Source organism: Naumovozyma dairenensis, chromosome 1 (assembly GCF_000227115.2).
Source record: "Naumovozyma dairenensis CBS 421 chromosome 1, complete genome".
In the NCBI taxonomy this organism is placed as follows: Eukaryota; Fungi; Ascomycota; class Saccharomycetes; order Saccharomycetales; family Saccharomycetaceae; genus Naumovozyma; species Naumovozyma dairenensis.
In genome coordinates this window covers 499,493-518,415 of record NC_016479.1, presented here as the reverse complement: position 1 = coordinate 518,415, position 18,923 = coordinate 499,493, and the positions used below count along the sequence as shown (strand labels likewise).

At 35.0% G+C, this 18,923-nt stretch overlaps 10 protein-coding genes across 10 annotated transcripts, besides 1 other annotated feature; 3 read left to right on the top strand and 7 right to left on the bottom strand.

Moving 5' to 3' along the window:
• Positions 1–271: 271 nt before the first annotated feature.
• On the top strand, positions 272–721 carry SNA4 (Sna4p; the record flags this gene model as incomplete). The annotated part of the gene is made up of 1 exon (XM_003667584.1): positions 272–721. One exon carries the CDS (start codon positions 272–274, stop codon positions 719–721), a length of 450 nt encoding a protein of 149 aa, XP_003667632.1.
• Positions 722–880: 159 nt separating this feature from the next.
• On the bottom strand, positions 881–1,822 carry NDAI0A02300 (aldo-keto reductase superfamily protein; the record flags this gene model as incomplete). The annotated part of the gene is made up of 1 exon (XM_003667583.1): positions 881–1,822. One exon carries the CDS (start codon positions 1,820–1,822, stop codon positions 881–883), a length of 942 nt encoding a protein of 313 aa, XP_003667631.1.
• A 478-nt stretch (positions 1,823–2,300) lies between these two features.
• Positions 2,301–2,762, top strand: HNT1 (adenosine 5'-monophosphoramidase; the record flags this gene model as incomplete). The annotated part of the gene is made up of 1 exon (XM_003667582.1): positions 2,301–2,762. The coding sequence occupies one exon, from the start codon at positions 2,301–2,303 to the stop codon at positions 2,760–2,762; it is 462 nt and encodes a 153-aa protein (XP_003667630.1).
• Positions 2,763–3,361: 599 nt separating this feature from the next.
• On the top strand, positions 3,362–5,839 carry CDC48 (AAA family ATPase CDC48; the record flags this gene model as incomplete). Its single annotated transcript, XM_003667581.1, has 1 exon — positions 3,362–5,839. The coding sequence occupies one exon, from the start codon at positions 3,362–3,364 to the stop codon at positions 5,837–5,839; it is 2,478 nt and encodes an 825-aa protein (XP_003667629.1).
• Positions 5,840–6,288: 449 nt separating this feature from the next.
• On the bottom strand, positions 6,289–7,281 carry NDAI0A02270 (cyclin family protein; the record flags this gene model as incomplete). The annotated part of the gene is made up of 1 exon (XM_003667580.1): positions 6,289–7,281. The coding sequence occupies one exon, from the start codon at positions 7,279–7,281 to the stop codon at positions 6,289–6,291; it is 993 nt and encodes a 330-aa protein (XP_003667628.1).
• Positions 7,282–8,673: 1,392 nt separating this feature from the next.
• NDAI0A02260 (uncharacterized protein) lies at positions 8,674–9,711 on the bottom strand (the record flags this gene model as incomplete). The annotated part of the gene is made up of 1 exon (XM_003667579.1): positions 8,674–9,711. The coding sequence occupies one exon, from the start codon at positions 9,709–9,711 to the stop codon at positions 8,674–8,676; it is 1,038 nt and encodes a 345-aa protein (XP_003667627.1).
• A 675-nt stretch (positions 9,712–10,386) lies between these two features.
• On the bottom strand, positions 10,387–10,686 carry STF1 (ATPase-binding protein; the record flags this gene model as incomplete). The annotated part of the gene is made up of 1 exon (XM_003667578.1): positions 10,387–10,686. One exon carries the CDS (start codon positions 10,684–10,686, stop codon positions 10,387–10,389), a length of 300 nt encoding a protein of 99 aa, XP_003667626.1.
• Positions 10,687–11,149: 463 nt separating this feature from the next.
• LYS21 (homocitrate synthase LYS21) lies at positions 11,150–12,472 on the bottom strand (the record flags this gene model as incomplete). Its single annotated transcript, XM_003667577.1, has 1 exon — positions 11,150–12,472. The coding sequence occupies one exon, from the start codon at positions 12,470–12,472 to the stop codon at positions 11,150–11,152; it is 1,323 nt and encodes a 440-aa protein (XP_003667625.1).
• Positions 12,473–13,517: 1,045 nt separating this feature from the next.
• Positions 13,518–15,968, bottom strand: CDC53 (cullin CDC53; the record flags this gene model as incomplete). Its single annotated transcript, XM_003667576.1, has 1 exon — positions 13,518–15,968. One exon carries the CDS (start codon positions 15,966–15,968, stop codon positions 13,518–13,520), a length of 2,451 nt encoding a protein of 816 aa, XP_003667624.1.
• Positions 15,969–16,604: 636 nt separating this feature from the next.
• Positions 16,605–18,035, bottom strand: SRF1 (phospholipase D regulator; the record flags this gene model as incomplete). Its single annotated transcript, XM_003667575.1, has 1 exon — positions 16,605–18,035. The coding sequence occupies one exon, from the start codon at positions 18,033–18,035 to the stop codon at positions 16,605–16,607; it is 1,431 nt and encodes a 476-aa protein (XP_003667623.1).
• Positions 18,036–18,641: 606 nt separating this feature from the next.
• Positions 18,642–18,719: a sequence feature (Short protein (NDAI_0A02210, CCD22379.1) was converted to a misc_feature.).
• The last annotated feature ends 204 nt before the right edge of the window (positions 18,720–18,923 follow it).

Genomic DNA, 18,923 nt, shown 5'->3' with positions numbered 1-18,923 from the left:
TATTAGCACGGTGCCTTTAACCAACTGGGCCAAGAGACCACTTACTTCATGTTTTCTGGGAAATACTGACTGTCTGCTTAAATCAAGAGCTTCGCGGAAGAGAAGATTCCCTGAGAAGAATCCACACCAAATGAAACATTAGGCAAAAATATCAAGAGTGGTTTCGAAGTTCATAGGGGGCATCGGACTAGAAATTAGTGAGAACTCACCACTTCAAATAAATATGTATTGGAAGTGAGATAAGATAACCAAGAACTTATAAAATAAACAAATGTGTGTATGTTGTGTTTGTTGCACGGTATCAGACTTTATTCTGTATATTCTAGCACTGTTTTTCCCACCGGTCGCAGTTTTAATAAGATCAGGATTTTGGTCGTCAGATTTCTTTCTTAATGTCATTTTAACTTTACTTGGATTTATGCCAGGTTTAGTTCATGCGTTTTATTATATTACTATTACAAGTCCTTTGAGGAGGAGTGAAGAGTACTACTTTTATCAACAAGGTTGGGTCGATAATGAACGATTAGGGGCATCATCTAATGTGCAAAACCCATCGAATAATATTAATACTCACTATGGTTCTAGCGATAATAGAGCTAATATTCGTGAAGATACAAATATACGGGAACCTTTATTGCTGGAAAGTCGAGATAATAACGTGGTTGGCTCTGGAGATTATAAGCAATCCACACAGAATTCCCCACCACCATATTCAGAATGAAGAACAATATAAAGCCAAAAACGCATTACTTCAATAAGAAACATAGCTATCCGTATATAAAGAGTGGCTATTCAAACGGTCATATTATCTAGATTATATGGGTTTTTATAGCATATCTAACTATATATGGGGGATTACAAAAGATGGAAAAAAACTGCTCTAAACTTTTTGAGACTCAGAGTCGAATTGACTGTAGTTATTCTTCCAATACAATCTTGATGGTTCATGGGCTAAACCTAATTTAGTAATCTTTTCAACTTCTTCTGAAGTTAAATCAAACGAAAATAAGTCTTGAGCGTCTTTGATTCTTTCCTCCTTTCCTGAAGTTGTTATAGGAAGGATCTTACGTTTAGTAACCCAACGTAATAATACTTGACCTTCTGATTTACCATACTTCTTTGCTAATTCCTCAATGTACTGATAAAATGGTCCAGGATCACGATCTGTCGGTTTCTTTCTCAAAGGACCCAACGGTGAATATGCTTCCACCAGAATATCATGGTCTTGACAAAACTTGACAATCCCCGGAGTTTGATTTTGTAAGAAGGCATTGAATTCAATTTGGTTAATTTGTGGTTTAATTTCACAAATCTTCAAGATTCGCTTCAAATCATCAACAGAAAAATTAGAAACACCAATATTCTTAGCCTTACCATCTTTATATAATTTTTCCATTTGTTTCCATGCTTCTTCCATAGTGTAACCACATGATTCTTTCGTAATGAATGGACTATGTAAAAGGTATAAATCGACATAATCCAGTTCCAATTCCTTAAGAGATTTGGTAAGACCAGCAATTGGATTCTCGGTTAATTTAGGTGAGCCACTATAGTATTTATCTGTGATGAAAATTTCATCTCTTACTTTTGAAGTTGATTTTAGAGCTTTGTTAACTTCCGGGTATGTATTATACATTTCAGCAGCATCAATATGGATAATACCGGGTAAAGTTAACGCATATTGCAATTGGTCAACCAACTCATCGGAAAATTTACCACTTTCTAATTTGCCATGATGCCATTTGGTACCCGTACCTATGATGGAAATGGCAGGGATCTTATTACCATTGTTTAAAGTGAAAAACTCTTGAGAGAAGCTCATATTTTTCAGTGGGATGTTATCCTTATAAATTTCCACCGATTGTACACAGATATATACCCAAGCTCTAATACATGCATCAAATTATATATAGTCTCTTATTCATCAACAATTTTGACATAAGCAACTGTTATGTATCCCCTTGACGGAAAAATTCATTAGCGGTCACCGCCATTCGGTAATTAACAATCTCTCGGAATAGAAACTCGAGTTGCGGAATCTGGAAAGATATAAAGTTGGAGTCATCTACAGTTACGTGATATGCTTATACGCTTATATAAAGGGTTTTCTCCATGAATATTGGGAGTTTTATACAGAATATTTTAACATCTTTTCGATTTACGAGAGTAACGACCCTCTCAATAAACCATATCATACACAATGACAGCACCAATTGCCCACGACGCAGCATGTATCTTCTGTAAGATCATCAAAGGTATGTATTATTATCATAAGCAGCGATAAACAAAAACATAAAGATATGTACCATAAGTTAAATGATACTAACATAAATATATCCTTTCCTACCCCGTTTATCATTTTTATAACAGGTGAAATTCCATCATTCAAATTAATTGAAACGAAAACTGTATTCTCTTTCTTAGACATCCAACCAACATCTGAAGGTCATGCCTTAATTATTCCAAAATATCATGGTGCCAAATTACACAACATTCCAGATGAACATTTAGCAGATATTTTGCCAGTCACTAGAAAGTTGACTAAAGTATTAGGATTAGATGATGATACTACGGGCTATAACTTGTTACAAAACAATGGTAAGATTGCTCATCAAGAAGTGGACCATGTTCATTTCCATTTGATCCCAAAGAGGGACGCGAAGACTGGGTTGGTCGTTGGATGGCCAGCTCAAGAAACTGATTTCGATAAGTTGGGCAAGTACCATAAGGAATTATTGAAGAAATTAGAAGATTTAGACTGAGATATCTGTAGTTTCGCATGTATAGTTCTATACATATAATTGTAACTAATCAACAATAATCCATTTTCATCAATCAAGCTTAGAAAATAAGACCTCACTCAAACCTCACATAGCCCATAGAGCATCGCCTTACATGAATGCACACTACCGTACAATTCCAATGGCATTGGAAGTAATTAAAGTATGCTTTTATGGAACCACACTTGCCTTGCAATTATACCTCCAATTCCTTTGTAGGTAACTTACTTATCAATCAATGTACACTGATTTCTTTTCCTTTCCTTACATTATACGTAATTACCATTCAGAAACAGATTTGCTAACGATTACCCTGTGGCTTTTTTCCGTTTCTCGGTGGCAAAACGTCCCGAGGCAAACTCTCGAGCGAGAAACTACACCAAGACTGACTGAGTGCCACTTCGCTATTACGTACGTACATTTTTATAAAAAGGTTCAGATGTGAATACGTAACACATTCGAGCATCATCTTCAAAGAAAGACTTCATACCTCTACCAAGGCAGATACTTAACCAGCTTGTTAAAAGTTTGCTGAGTATTGTTATACAAACGAGAATAGAAAAAAACCACAAAAAAAAAGAATGAGTGAAGAACATAAATTGTTAGATGCTTCGGGAGCTGATCATCGCGATGAAGATCCAACCGCCACCGCCATCCTAAGAAAGAAATCCAAGCCAAACACTTTGTTAGTCGATGACGCCACTAACGATGATAACTCTGTCATTGCCATCAACTCCAACACAATGGATAAGTTGGAATTATTCCGTGGTGATACCGTCTTAGTGAAAGGGAAAAAAAGAAAGGATACTGTATTGATCGTCTTAATCGATGACGAATTGGAAGATGGTGCTTGTAGAGTAAACCGTGTTGTAAGAAACAATTTACGTATAAGATTGGGGGATTTGGTTACTGTTCATCCTTGTCCTGATATCAAATACGCTACAAGAATCTCTGTCTTACCTATCGCTGATACCATTGAAGGGTTGACTGGTAATTTGTTTGATGTGTTTTTGAAACCATATTTTGTTGAAGCTTATAGACCAGTAAGAAAGGGAGATCATTTTATCGTTCGTGGTGGGATGAGACAAGTGGAATTTAAAGTTGTTGACGTAGAACCAGAAGAATATGCAGTTGTGGCTCAAGATACGGTCATTCATTGGGAAGGTGAACCAATCAATAGAGAAGATGAGGAAAATAATATTAATGAAGTCGGATATGATGATATTGGTGGTTGTCGTAAACAAATGGCTCAAATTAGAGAAATGGTTGAATTGCCATTGAGACATCCACAATTGTTCAAAGCTATTGGTATTAAACCACCAAGAGGTGTCTTAATGTATGGCCCTCCTGGTACAGGTAAAACTCTGATGGCAAGAGCTGTTGCAAATGAAACAGGTGCTTTCTTCTTTTTGATTAATGGTCCAGAAGTTATGTCCAAAATGGCTGGTGAATCTGAATCTAATTTAAGAAAAGCCTTTGAAGAAGCTGAAAAGAATGCTCCAGCTATTATCTTCATTGATGAAATCGATTCTATTGCTCCAAAGAGAGACAAGACTAACGGTGAAGTGGAAAGAAGAGTTGTCTCGCAATTATTGACCTTGATGGATGGTATGAAATCTAGATCAAACGTTGTAGTCATTGCTGCTACAAACAGACCAAACTCTATTGATCCAGCCCTAAGAAGATTTGGTAGATTCGATCGTGAAGTCGATATCGGTATCCCTGACGCCACTGGTAGATTAGAAGTTTTACGTATTCATACCAAGAACATGAAATTAGCTGATGATGTCGATTTGGAATATTTAGCTAACGAAACTCATGGTTACGTTGGTGCTGATATTGCTTCTTTATGTTCTGAGGCTGCTATGCAACAAATTCGTGAAAAGATGGATTTGATTGATTTAGATGAAGATGAGATAGATGCAGAAGTTCTTGATTCCTTAGGTGTTACAATGGATAATTTCAAATTTGCCCTAGGTAACTCGAATCCATCAGCATTACGTGAAACTGTTGTTGAAAGTGTTAATGTTACTTGGAACGATATTGGTGGTTTGGATGAAATTAAACAGGAATTGAAAGAAACTGTTGAATACCCTGTCTTGCATCCAGATCAATATACTAAATTCGGTTTGGCTCCATCAAAGGGTGTTTTATTCTATGGTCCACCAGGTACAGGTAAGACGCTTCTAGCTAAAGCTGTCGCTACTGAAGTATCTGCTAACTTTATCTCTGTTAAGGGTCCAGAATTATTAAGTATGTGGTACGGTGAATCAGAATCTAATATTCGTGATATTTTCGACAAGGCTAGAGCGGCTGCTCCAACCGTTGTCTTCTTAGATGAACTAGATTCCATTGCTAAGGCAAGAGGTAACAGCATGGGTGATGGTGGTAGTGATAGAGTTGTTAATCAATTATTAACAGAAATGGATGGTATGAATGCCAAGAAGAATGTTTTTGTCATTGGTGCTACAAATAGACCAGATCAAATCGATCCAGCCATATTGAGACCAGGTAGATTAGATCAATTGATATATGTTCCATTGCCAGATGAAGAAGCAAGATTATCTATTCTACGTGCACAATTAAGAAAGACTCCATTAGAACCAGGTCTTGAATTGGAAGCTATCGCTAAGGCATCTCAAGGTTTTTCCGGTGCAGATTTATCATATATTGTTCAAAGAGCAGCCAAATTTGCCATTAAAGAATCTATCGAAGCTCAAAAGATACGTGAAGAAAAGGAAGAAGATATTGAAATGACTGATTCTACCGAAACTAAACCAAAGATAGAATCCGATGAAGATGAAGAAGATCCAGTTCCATTCATTACTAAGGAACATTTCGCCGAAGCTATGAAGACTGCTAAACGTTCTGTTTCAGATGCTGAATTGCGTCGTTATGAAGCTTATGCGCAACAAATGAAGGCTTCAAGAGGCCAATTCAGTAATTTCAAATTTGATTCTGCTACAAATGGTGCCGAAGCTGCCACTTCAGGAAATACAGGCGCTGCATCATTCGGTGGTGACAATGCTGCTGACGACGATGATGAATTATACAATTGAAGGATTTTTTGATATAGTTTTAAAGATGAAATAAGATAAACTAACTAAATAATGGTGTACATATATAACTTAACTAAGAAATAGATATAATTAAGATCTAGTTTCATACAACTACGTTACGATAAGAGTTTAAGAGTATTCGAACTATATGTAAACATTTACGTATATAGGCATGAAGTTGTTTTTCAAAGCGTTGGCGGCTAATTTGGAAAAAGAAAGATACTTTCTCAGATAGGAGAATGGCGGTAAATATGTCCCTTGGAGACTATCGATGTCATAGTATGGCCGCTTCATGCTACAAATTTAGTTATGACAAGAAGTAAAACCGAGAAGAATTAAAGATGATTGAAGAATATATATATGTATATAATGAGTTATTTACTGATGCAGAATGTGGGATGGTTTGTTTAGTCTAATGTTTATAACCGGCGTAAGGAAGTTACTTTTCGTTAAGGTTTAAAAAATGACGTCCAACTTGTCTTCTTTTCTGTTGATTGAATAGGAATATCTTGTGATTTATAAGGTGTGTTCAATTTAGTGAAGATTGGTTGAAATTTATTTACCTTAGGTTTGACATCATATTTTTTTATTGGAGACGAACTTTGACTTTCTTTATCACTCAATGGTGAGTTATATGGATTTGCATTGAAGTTTGATGCTCTCTTAGTAGGGATTGGACTATATTCTTCTGATTCGCTGATTGTAGAAATCTTGTTATTATTATTATTATTGCTGTTATGCGTGGACCTATTTGTTCTAATGGAGTCCATAGTAGATACAGTTGCCATAGAAGTCATTGATGGAATTGATACATTAGATGAAGAGCGAGAATGAGAATCTGCTCTTGTAGTAAGACTGATGTATTCTTTTAGATGACCAGGAGTAGGAGCATTGAAGAACATATAATTTTGTTGTTGCTGCCTTTTGATAATTTGTTCCTTTATTGGTTGTAGGAACGGAGAGAGACATTTTATTAGTTCTGATGTCGTTATTGTAACGTTCCATTCGAAATATTCTAACAGTTCTCTTTCGATAGTATTAACTTCGCGAATATGTAATAATCCATCGGTATATTTGGTCCAATGTTTGTTCAATGGAGAAGAATCATTTAATGTTTTAGCAGCAAGTATTAAACAACCTAAGAATATTCTATGTCTTGTTGTTTCCATTCCGTATACATTTTTCGGTATTATTAATCTCAATTTGGATAAATACACAGAAGTGGCCATTAAAGTTGGTGTTTGCACATTTGAGTGCATTACTAAATTTTTGATAAAGTTAGATAGCGGAGGAATCTCAATTGGTATACCATTTTCAGTAGTTACTATGTTATTACCCTTTTTCACTTGAATGATAGAGGCTGTATTAGTTGCTAAGAAATGGACCATTTCATGGGAGACAGATTTTTTGTTGAATTGTAATAGAGCTTCGTAATCAGACATGATTGGATTTTTTAAGAAATAAAAGGCAAATGAAAATGAAGAAATGAAGGAATAAAATTAGATGAAGATAATGAGTACTCGAAGTACAAATGCATGCAGTTAGTTTTTTGTACTTATAATGGTTAGACAATTACTTATTACAAGAAAAAAGAAACTATTTTATTTCATAATATTATGGATATATATAAAGCCACTATTAACTCCGCCTGGGAAAATATTGATATAGATCAGTTTTACAAACTTTGGTTTAGCTGCGTAATGCAGGTAGTAGTAACACAGCTTTGAAACCAAGTTGCCTGTGTTTTACAAAAATGTCAGTTCTCTGCGAGGTTACACTCATCGCGAAAAATGCTTTGTAGTTGTTTCATTATAACAATAATATGCACAGATTAGGTAAACTAAGTTGATTGTTCAAACTTTTTACTATATTTAGTTAAATTGAATTATTCCACGGTATTCTTGTTGTGCTGTGTTACATTTCTCGAGCAGAGAATAGACCGCAGCCGTTTAACTCTCAAATTCCTTCCAGCCTTTCTAATTTTTTCGTGTTATGAAACTTGGCCTTTACGCGTCCGGGGGCAGGCTCTCTTTTCTCTGCAATCTTATCTCTGTTGCCGCCCTTTTTTTTACGCGTTGCTGGCTTAGAGAAAAAAAGATAAGTCTGGACTTCACAGCATTCCAAATTGGAACCGCGCTGGGCGGCTGGGAAAAGCAGGGCGGCTAAATTACTTCCCAACTTGAAGTTGGTGCAACCTTACGCAGGATGGACGAACAACTTGGAAAAGAAGCACAGCCTTTCAAGCTATACACTATTTTATCAGTCTGCATCATACCTGGACTCATTCGAGGAGGGCTGCTTCATCTTTGAAGTAAAATAATGTTTCGAGAAGATTGAAGAACTCTTGAAAGGAGTCTTTTGGTATACCAGCGCGAGCTAAAATCGATCTTATTTTACCTTGCTGCTCCCCTCTTGTTTTTGAAAATTACGAAAGTCCATGTGTTATTAAAAAAGTAGAGGAAGAAAATAGTACAGCGCATCACTTATAAAAAATATATAGTAAATTGGAGGCGGAAAAAAATTATTCAGGAAGAATGATAGTTAGTCCATAACAGTCAATTGATTATTTTAAATAGAGAAATTTACCCGATCTTTGTTTGTATTAGATGTATTTTTTTAGTCGCATACAGAACGTACCGACCTCTATGCGTAACAACTTCATTCATAACGAAGTTTTCATTCCCTCTACACGAGGTCTGGCTGTATATTGCAGCAAGTTTTTGTTCAATAACCATACAGTATAGCTCAGTTTTTCTTGTTTGAATCATCAGTCGCCATTTCTTCCTTAGGAAAAACCCGGCGATTCCTGTCAAAGGGTAAATTATGCGGTAATTTCAGATTTCATCATCTAATGTTTTCCGTAGTCGAAAAATTCTTACACCTTCATTCGCTGACGGATTATCACTTATCCTCCTTATTCTTGGCTGTATCTTATTTCTCTCCTCTAATTTATATGGATTTGTCCGCCTAGTCGGTAGCTCTTTGTGAATATGGGTAGAATCTTCAATGGAATCATTTTGTTTTTCAACAAAAGAGATTTTTGGTGATAAACTCACTCCCTCATTTTCTATGGTAGTTGCTGTTGGTGTTAATTCAGAAGGGGTTTTTTTGTTTGAAGGTGTTTTAATGAATTGATTTTTCCACTTGATTGTATTGGTTGTTTTACGTTGTTTTTTGCTTATTGCGTAGTGTTTTCTAGGATAAATTACCCTCATTCCTTCTTCTACAACTGGTTTCTGAACGTATTCTACTTTACTTATTGGCAAAGGGGGGGATTCTACAGTGGAAAAGTTATTTCGATCTTGTAAAAGTTCAACTTCTTTTTTCAATAGGTTTGTCTCCACGGCTGTTCTCTCATTATTTTTGCTCTGTAATTGTGCCAGTTGTGCTTGTACGGTCCAGTGTGAAAGGGCCATCAATGAACGACCTAAAATCTCTATTATTTCCTCCTTTTCTATTTCACTATCTGTAACTTCAACAGTCTCGCTATGTCCATCATCCTTTAGTTTTTTAATCAAGGCCATGATAGATTGTTCTAATGTTCTAGTATCTTTCAAGGATGAGTAAAATATATCATTTCCAGTTGAGTTTCTTCTTTCTACCGTATGTAAGGGTATTTCGCTTAATGGTATTTGATCCCTTTTTTCATCCTTTCCTCTTTCTTTTTGCTCTCCTATTCCTTTCTCTTGTAAACCCAGATGTTTTTCCATAGATGAACTTTCTGGTTCTCTATTTCCATATTTCTGAGCTGTTTCTTTACTACCACGCTCTATAGGATTATTCTTATGACTATAGGCCTTCGGTTCTTCTGGTGTGATTAAATGTGCCGGAGTCTGTTTAACAGCGAGATTACTCCCCTTATTTTTCCGCATTTACGTGAGGTCTATTATTATCCAAAGTTATCCTTATTCGAATTACTGAGCTTCGGATTTATGATTTTATTATTATTTGCTATATGAGCGTATAAATAAGAGCAAACCAAAGGTTTTACAAATTGTTACCATGTCTTGGTAAGATGGGGTAGCCATATAAACTTACATTTGTATTCCTGCTTGTGTACTTTTAATTACGGGAAATAGCCATTCCTGACCAAAAAGTTTACGTACGTACGCACGTATGTATCTGTGTATGTATGTTAACTCTCCGTTTCCTGTTTTCTTTCCCCTTTGGGAGTATCGCAGATCTCTTTTGTTCTTTCTGTCTACCCCCTTCCCCACACACAAAAAGGAATATTACATACACACACATAAGGTAGCTTATGTCATGGTCTAGAGCCAGAGTATCCGTGGCACTAACACTTAAATAAGTACAGTTGTTCTGTAAGCAGGGCAACCTGACATATGTAGTTGTTGTTATCTTTTTTTTTAAAATGTAAACGTTTTTTAAGAATAATCAATATATAGAATAGAATATATACCCATGGACAGCTTATATAAGATGAAAGCTCACAACGAAAATGAGAGAGGAACTAACAAAAAGAAACTAGGACTGCTTGTACGTACGTATAATCTTGAATGAGAATAAAAACAAAGAAAGTGTTGTTCATATCATTTAGATTCCTTCTCTCCGTTACTTAACTTGTCAATCTTGGATTCCAAATGTTCCAGTTGTTTCTGATGATTCTTTAATTGTTCTTTAAAATGCTTGAATTGTTCCTTTTCATGTTGTCTAACGAAGAAATCCTCTTTGGCTCGCTCCCTTCTTAAAAATGAATCTTCACTCCCTCCTCTTGGACTACCAACGGATCCTTCTGAATACATTCGAGTATTTTTGGGTATGAGAGTTATGCAGAGCGGCGATTTTATGCTACGTAGAACCTGTGAACGAACTAATATGATATTTGACATTGTTTTGGTTTTAACGATGTTCTTGTGTATATTAATGATTGAATTTGCTTTTGATTTAATAGTTCTAATTAGGTTTAGTTGTTTTTGTTTTCCCAAAACAATAGACTAACAAGTTTGAAAAAGAGTAAAGTTGTCAACTAGTTACTATATCTTGGATTAGAATATGTACGTAGATCGTACCAATTTTCAGGGGGGCCAGATTAACCATATTACTTTCTATTTTATTTCTTCTGGCGCGAGATATCCGGACCCTTTTTGAATCCACGGGTATTTTTGAGAAATAGAATACAAAGAATCTTCCATCCAACAGTGCGAAACATAGACATATACTAACTTAAATGGGATGTTAGGTTTTAATGAAATATGGATTGGAATAGATTAGGATATATATGTGTGTATGTATACATTTTCGATTTAAAAACGTTTCGTCAATATTAGTTACAAAGTTGTTGTTGTTTTTTGCTTATTTGGTTCTAGTTTTCTTAGATGCAGGTCCGTCATTCAAATCTAAAGAATCTTCTCTATCTTTGGCGGAAGTTGGTTTCAACATTGGTGTACTTAGTTCAGTGTGGAAATCCTTAATAATAGAATCGACATCATCAATGTTCAATGGTCTAACGTCACCCAACTTTTTAATCTTGGCTGTAACTTCTTTAACTTGATCATCTGTTAGATTCAAATTCAATTGGTCTACTCTTGATTTAATAGCGTTCCAACCAGTCAATCTATTAGCAAAATGAATATATCTCTTCATACCGAAATCATGAGGATCCAGGATTTCGTATGTAGATGGATTAGCTAGAATAGCCTTAGCATGAATACCAGCTTTATGTGTAAAGGCACAGAACCCTGTAATTGGATTATTGAATGGAATATTAACTTCAACAGCATCAGCAACCAAATTCTCTATGTCTCTGATCTTATGCAACTTATATTTGGATTTGACGTATTCTGGTGCAGCAACGATCATTCTTGCCATTAACCCACCTAATGGAACAATACCATTTCTTTCACCAATACCTAACACACAGACATCAATTAATCTGGCACCAGCTTCAAGAGCACAGTAAGCATTCGCAATGGCACAACCAGTATCATTATGGAAATGACATTCAATATCACATGAAACAACACTCTTCAATGTTCTTACTAATTCATAAACTTGTCTTGGATTAGCACAACCAACAGTATCTGCAATACCAACTCTGTTAACACCAATCTTATTAACAGTCTTATAAATATTCAAAAGATCAACCAAATCACTTCTAAATGAGTCTTCAGAAGAGAATCTAATTTCAATACCTTTAGATTTAACAAACTCAATGACTTCAATGGCACTCTTAGCAATGTAATTCATATCTTTACCATGAGAATATTGTCTTAAAAATTTAGACGTCCCAATAACGACATCAACACCATCAACACCAGTTTCAACAGCAACTCTAGCGTCATCCATATGACATCTAATATGTGTTAAGATCTTAGCCTTTAAACCTAATTTACAAATAGCTTCACAATCCTTTCTTGATTGTTCAGAAGCCACTGGAGAGGTTAATTCAATATAATCAACACCAAAGTCATCTAAGGCTTTAGCAATTTCAATCTTCTTTTCAGTAGAGAAAAAAGAATTGGCAAATTGTTCACCTTCTCTTAAAGTGGAATCAATCAATTGGAAATTATTGACATTAGATAAGAAATCAGATGGGTTTGGGCCATATGGATTAGCTTGGACTGGTCCAGAGGAAGATTCATGGACTTTTTGGAAATCGTTTTGTGGACCACTCATTTTTGTATACTATAAAAGATTATTTGTTTTTTTTTTAGTTACTTTTCGTCCTTTGAAGGAGGAAATGTAGAAATAATAAAACATTTAGGAAAACACAAGATTTTCTTATTAGACAAAGATTTGGTTGTCTTTTATATATCGTTTTATTTAGATTAATTCTGATCTTCCTGAATTCAGTTATATAACAGAGAGGAATCACTGCGTAGCTTTCAGTGTAAAAGTGATTTATTCGTGTCTAATTTCAAGTGACTCAAATAACTTTTCTTGAAGCCTCTGTTCTTCTCAGGTAAAATTCCTGTGGATTTTTCAAATTTACTGGGGAATTTTCTCTCGAGTTGACCCAGTTTTGATTTTTTCATAACGCTAACGAAATTTCGCAAACAGTGCGCGTTTCCCGGCCACAGTTTTTAAGTTTTTAAATTCAACGGAATTTCAAAAGGGTGTGCGAGTGTGTCATCCAAAAAAACAAATGACAGCCGAGGGTTCCTTGAAGCTGTATTTGGCAATTGACAGAAATCGGGAACTATCGTAGAGCTTACTTCTAAAGGATCCCAATAATACTGCTTTCCACCGCATTATTGACAAATTTATTCCGGAAAGAAGTAATTACAAAATGATATATGCAACTTAATTTGAGGGTATCTTGAAATATACTGGACATTTTAAAATCATAAATTGAAGGGCAAGATTAGGATTATTTTCTAATCAGATGAGGGTTTGGGTTATCGAGTATTTCTGTTTAATTGTGTCGTGCTGAGATTATATGTTATTTTTCTTGAATAGTAGTACGTATGAATTGCAAATAAAAAGCTTATGATTGCTCACTCAACCTCCGAGTCCAATCCCCATAATAATGAGTTTAAAACTAAGGTAATTAATATATATGTTAAGTTATATAGAATTAGTATAAACTATGTGCAGAAAGCATTCGCTATTTATATATATAATAATATAATATAGTTTACAGATGCATATGGAAAATAATTCTTTTCGTTCTGTGGTTGCAGTTGTTATTCCAGTTTCTATTCCCTTCCACTAATTTTTTTCAGGCTAAATATGAGTATGATTCACCATCATCACATCTTTGAAGATAACCTTTTTGAATCAAACTATCAATAGCTTTCTTTATCATGGAAACTTTAGCATTAAATCGCTGATGAGCTTGCGCTATACACTCATTTACCAACATCGAATGAGGTGATTTTCTTTTCGCCTTCATGATTCTGACAATACAAGCTTCCAAGAATATTTGCCTTTCAGCATTTAACTCTTTCTCAATCTTTTCGTTTTCAGTTAATCCATTGGTACCTGGAACTCTTTTCGTTGTACCATCAGCTGATATTAATCCGTTCAATATATCACTTTTAACACCACCGGCAAAATTGATGTTCGTTCTTAAAGCTTTGTATGGAAGTGATATTTTAAATTCTGTATCAGGTTTCATCAAGGCTTCCAACCCAGGAGGAGATTGTTGAAGTAATTTATATTTAATGAATGGCACCATGGCAGCGGCAATATTTTGTAGATTTAGATTCGTGGCTTCTTGAATGTTCTCTAAAGTTAAAACATCCTTTTCATTAAACAGTAATAATATAGCCATTTGAAATAATGTCACTGTAAAATGGAATGCTGGACGACCTGGTTTACCGATAGCTGCACTCAATTCACCACGACATAACGGCCACAGCCACTTCAGAATTCTTCCATTATGTTTTTCTGTATATATTTCCTCTAGCTTTTTATATGATTGTTGTAAATCCTGTGGTAGTTTGAATTCGACTTCTTGGTATGTAAATGGCCACATATTTTCGGCAAGTATAAAGGGCTGCAAATCCGGGATTTTATTCCCGGTAACCTGCTGTTCCTTTTTAATTATGACATCAAAGTCTTCTTCCAATATCTTAGAGAGCCTAACATCTTGGAACATTTTCGTAATCTTACCTGCATATTCCATACTATTTTCACTTTGTAATCTTTGAATAATGGATTCCTCATCTTCATCAGATGTTGATGTTCCATGAATTAATCTTTTAGCAAATAATCTACGGTAATGGGATTCAAAAGCATCCTTGTCAGTTAAAAATTTGAAGATCATCATTATATCATCAACGGACATATCCTGAGTAACCTCTGGCTTAGTAGACTTCTTCAACAGTTGATCACTATATTTGGCTAGCATTTCTGCTGTCTTGGATGTGGCAGATCTTGGCGCTCCAGGTGGAATTGCTAACTCGTTATTATTTATGTAAGATCTACAGGCATTGTCTAATGCTTTTGCGAATATAGAATCATTTTTGAAACATTCTGTAGTGATACTACGGAAGATTGCATAAATATCGAGTAATTTTTTAATGTATTCTTTTGGTGGTAACGAATTGATAGCTGCATTAGGATTTTTCTTGATGTTTTCGTTAGATGAATTCATGACGGCGGCTTTATGAGAGGCTATTAACTCGGAGATAGCCTCTTCACCAGTTTGTTTGATATATTGTTCATATGCAACGCTTAAGTTCGGTAATAACATGAAATCTCTTTGCATCAATGTAAATAATGCAGATATCTTTTGATGATCCCTAGAGTCCAACAATGTAGTAAAGTTTTTCTCCAATTGTTCAATATGGTTTTTAATCAGTACATTATTTAAAGTTTCAGAAAGAGGTTTCTTCGTGTGATCATCCCAATACATTGCCATACCTTTTTCCTCACGGTTGATTAATTCATGAGCTTCAAATATATATTCTGTCACAGAATGGGAGGCCAGATAATTTTGAGAATATGAAGTGTAGTATTCCTCAGTTTTCTTTAAAAATGGTTTTTCAAATACTTGGATATAAACGTTCAAATTCAATTTCTTCAAATCTTGAGGATCAATACCTAAAGCCACAAGAGACTTGATGGCTGTAATGACGTTACCTCTCTGGATAATATTTCCGTCTCTTTCTGCAGTGATTTGTTCAAGAACCTCCTTAACCAATTGTTCACTATTTGGATCAAAAAGGACTTCTTTCCAAGTCATTAAACATAAGGTATTCACATCAAAAATGTACCTTTTGCCATCGCTTCTTTCCTTTTGAACCCAGTATCTATTCATATAATCGAAGGCATGGTTTAGGAAAATGGCACCAATGGTAAATCTTTTCCAACGTCTAACGTAAAATTGCAAAAATGATTCATGTGCATTCTTCTGGAAGCTAGACACATATTTCTTCAAATATTTTTTTAATTTTTCGTATATTTCACTACCAACTAAAATAGATGATTGGTTATTCAAAGTTTGTTTATCTGTATTAAATTGTCCAGAAGATCTTGATTTATTTACACAATAATTATAAATGGCTGTGTATACTTCCATATACATGGTTGGGGAAAGAATTTTATCGACACCTGTAATTGATGAATTTGCAGAGTTGTCATCTCCTAGAATTTGAGTAATTCCAGGTTGGATAAAATTCCAGGTGGCTTCAAGGTCATCTGATTTTGGTAAACTGTCAGGCATTTTGTGGATATTTGTCTCGTTTCTAGCTATTACTCTTGGAACTTTATAGTTGCTTAGATTATGTTTAGTTTAGGGTGGAATCTTTATTATGCACTGCTGATTCAATCAATTTTGAAAGTACCTCAGTAATAACTAACTTCTGTGGTATTGAATGGTAAATAATAAAATATATGCAATTGATAAGAGAGACCAAGTTATCGATTCTCCTCTAAATCAGGGTTCTTTTGTAAGTAGTAAGGCTTTACTGTACTTTCTTAACCTTTTGTTTCTCGTAAACACTATAGTCGAATCTTCCGCCTTTTTAGAGAATAATTTCTGGTCAAGAATCCATTATTTAAAAATCTACGACAGGGTAATACAATAACCTAGATAAGATTCAAGCTTAACGTACGATGCAGCATATGTTTATAAATTGCCAATCAATATTTAGTTCGAATAGTTCAATTGAATATCCTCTACGACTATTATACCTTGTGACATTCATTTCCTATTATTATAGAACGTATTTTTACTGTTTAAAATCAGCAAAAGCCATGAACTAACATATGTATGAAATGAATATTGTTTTAATTGGTATATAGATTTGATGTGCTAGATAGTTTGTATATAATCTGAAGTTAGCTAAATACATGTGGCTTAATCTCTTGATGAGGAACTTACTCTTTCAATAACACGGACAATACTGACTGTGAAAGTTACCACCCACATGAATAAGGCGACGAATAAAAACGAAGATAATGCCTTTTGTTTTCGACATATATATGAGACTTTTGGAACGGTATGAATCGTATCCTCGTCATCTGTACATACCCATAGTTTATCATATCTTGCATTAAATGCCAGTGCTAGATTTGCACTAGAGAATATAATGAAGAGTAAATCCAATAAGATTAGCTTGATTTTATGAAGAGGGTTCCTTAATCCAATTGGTTTCCCAGAAAACTCATCATGAGCAATGTAGATAGTATAGACAGTTGCGACAGCATTGACAACTATTGCCATAATAGTGCTTGGTTGTTGCGGTATGGATCTTGAGATAGATGGAATAGTAGAAGAAGAATTCTGGAAAATCCTTACAGCTAGTCCTAACGATATAAGGCAAAGAATCCCAATGACGATCCTAAACCCTAATGGGAGATACTGATTGTCTAGCCCCAGCCGTATTAGTCCTGGACTCCATTGTTGTATCTTTCTCTGCTTTAACTGACGTAATTTCTCCTTTTCTTTATTCAATTCCTCAAGCCATTCTTGACGGTGTGATGTTCTGTTGCTCCTGATCGAGCTACTATCTGACAGGGATGGGTTATTCAAATCCTTTTTCTTTGGATGTTTTCCATAATAGAATTCTTTGACTTTAGATACATAATCCATCCATTCATTCCTATCCTTTTGATTCTTGAAATTATAATCTTCTACCACTGGTAAGTTGAATATGGCATCCAGTCTTTTCTGACCTTCCCATTCGCTTGTTAAATCTTCCAATATTTCGTCCCTGACACGTTTCCTCTCCCGTTCAGCTTCATCAACTTGATTCTTCCTTCTTGTTTCATCATCATAGGAGCTCAAGAAGTGGGCATTTTTTTCACGGAAACTACCGTCAAAACTATGGGCTGATGATTCTGTATCTGTGGATTCAGAATCGACAACATAGCGCTGTTTATTGGAATATGCTACATTGGAACCAATATTCGCAATAAAACTGTCCCATTTATTATCATGAGTCACAAGAAATTGATCCCTAAACTGATGGTGATCCCTCTTAATCCCATTCAAACTTGCAATATGTTCTTCTCTAGATGATTCCATTGATGTTTTGAGCTTTGCCTTTTGGAATTGCGCATCAAGTTCAAATGGCGGTACAGTTGTTGGATGGATAGCATAAAAATTTAAGGAATCGGCAACCCCTACCTTATACTTATCACCCTTGTTGGTTCGGATAGCATTAGCGTTACTAGGTTCATCATTGCTACGTACGTGCTGTGACTCCTCATCAGGTAGTTCCCCATTCTTCGCTGATCTCTCCCGGGCATCGTTGGTAACTGATGTTAAGTCTGTCAGCGAGCTCATTATTGTATATTAAGGAGATGTTCTCGAATTGTAATAAATTCTATTCCTGAATGCGTTTTTCCTTCGTGTTGTTGGATGGCAAAAGTGCCATCTTGGCAAAACTAGCGTTTATTCGAATGATGTACCAGGTCTTAAACGAATATATGATTGTCATCAAATTTTAAAGGGTTCTTATTTGTTTTTAAACACAAAGTAAATTTTATGACTGTGAGACCCAGACATTCTCAGAAAGCAACCTAAACCACCCACAGCTTATTCAAAATAACAACAAAAGATTTGGATTTATATTTCTTGGTCACTTTTTTTTCTTCTCCTCATATGAAACGGAGACGCGGCGCAGTTCCATGAAATTCCAAAAATCGTAAAATTTGCCATTACCCGCATGGATATCACTAATTTTAATCCAGATTTCATGTTAGGGATACAATTCCCGATGCCTTTTTTGTCAATTGAAAACTATTCATTCCTTGGTATTTAATATCAATGACTTGCATTTTGTTTCCATATATTTTACTTCTAATATTCAATTATTTTTAAGGTTTTTGTCAATTGGTTTCTTATCATTAATATTAACTTTACGAAAACCATATAGATCCATTCATCGCAATGAGAGCTAAGTGGAGAAAGAAGAGAACTAGAAGACTTAAGAGAAAGAGACGGAAGGTCAGAGCTAGATCTAAATAATCGGATCACCTAATATGTTAATTGATTGAATTTTTTTTTCTTTCATTTATTAAGTTATCTCCGACTATTATCTAGCTGTAAATCCCCTCAGCGCAATTCGTATTATTGATTGAAGAAGTATACGGAGAATGATTTGGTTTGCGTTATACAAGTGATTGATGTTGAAAGATGTTAAGATTCGACGTACCTTTTTATATTTAATCT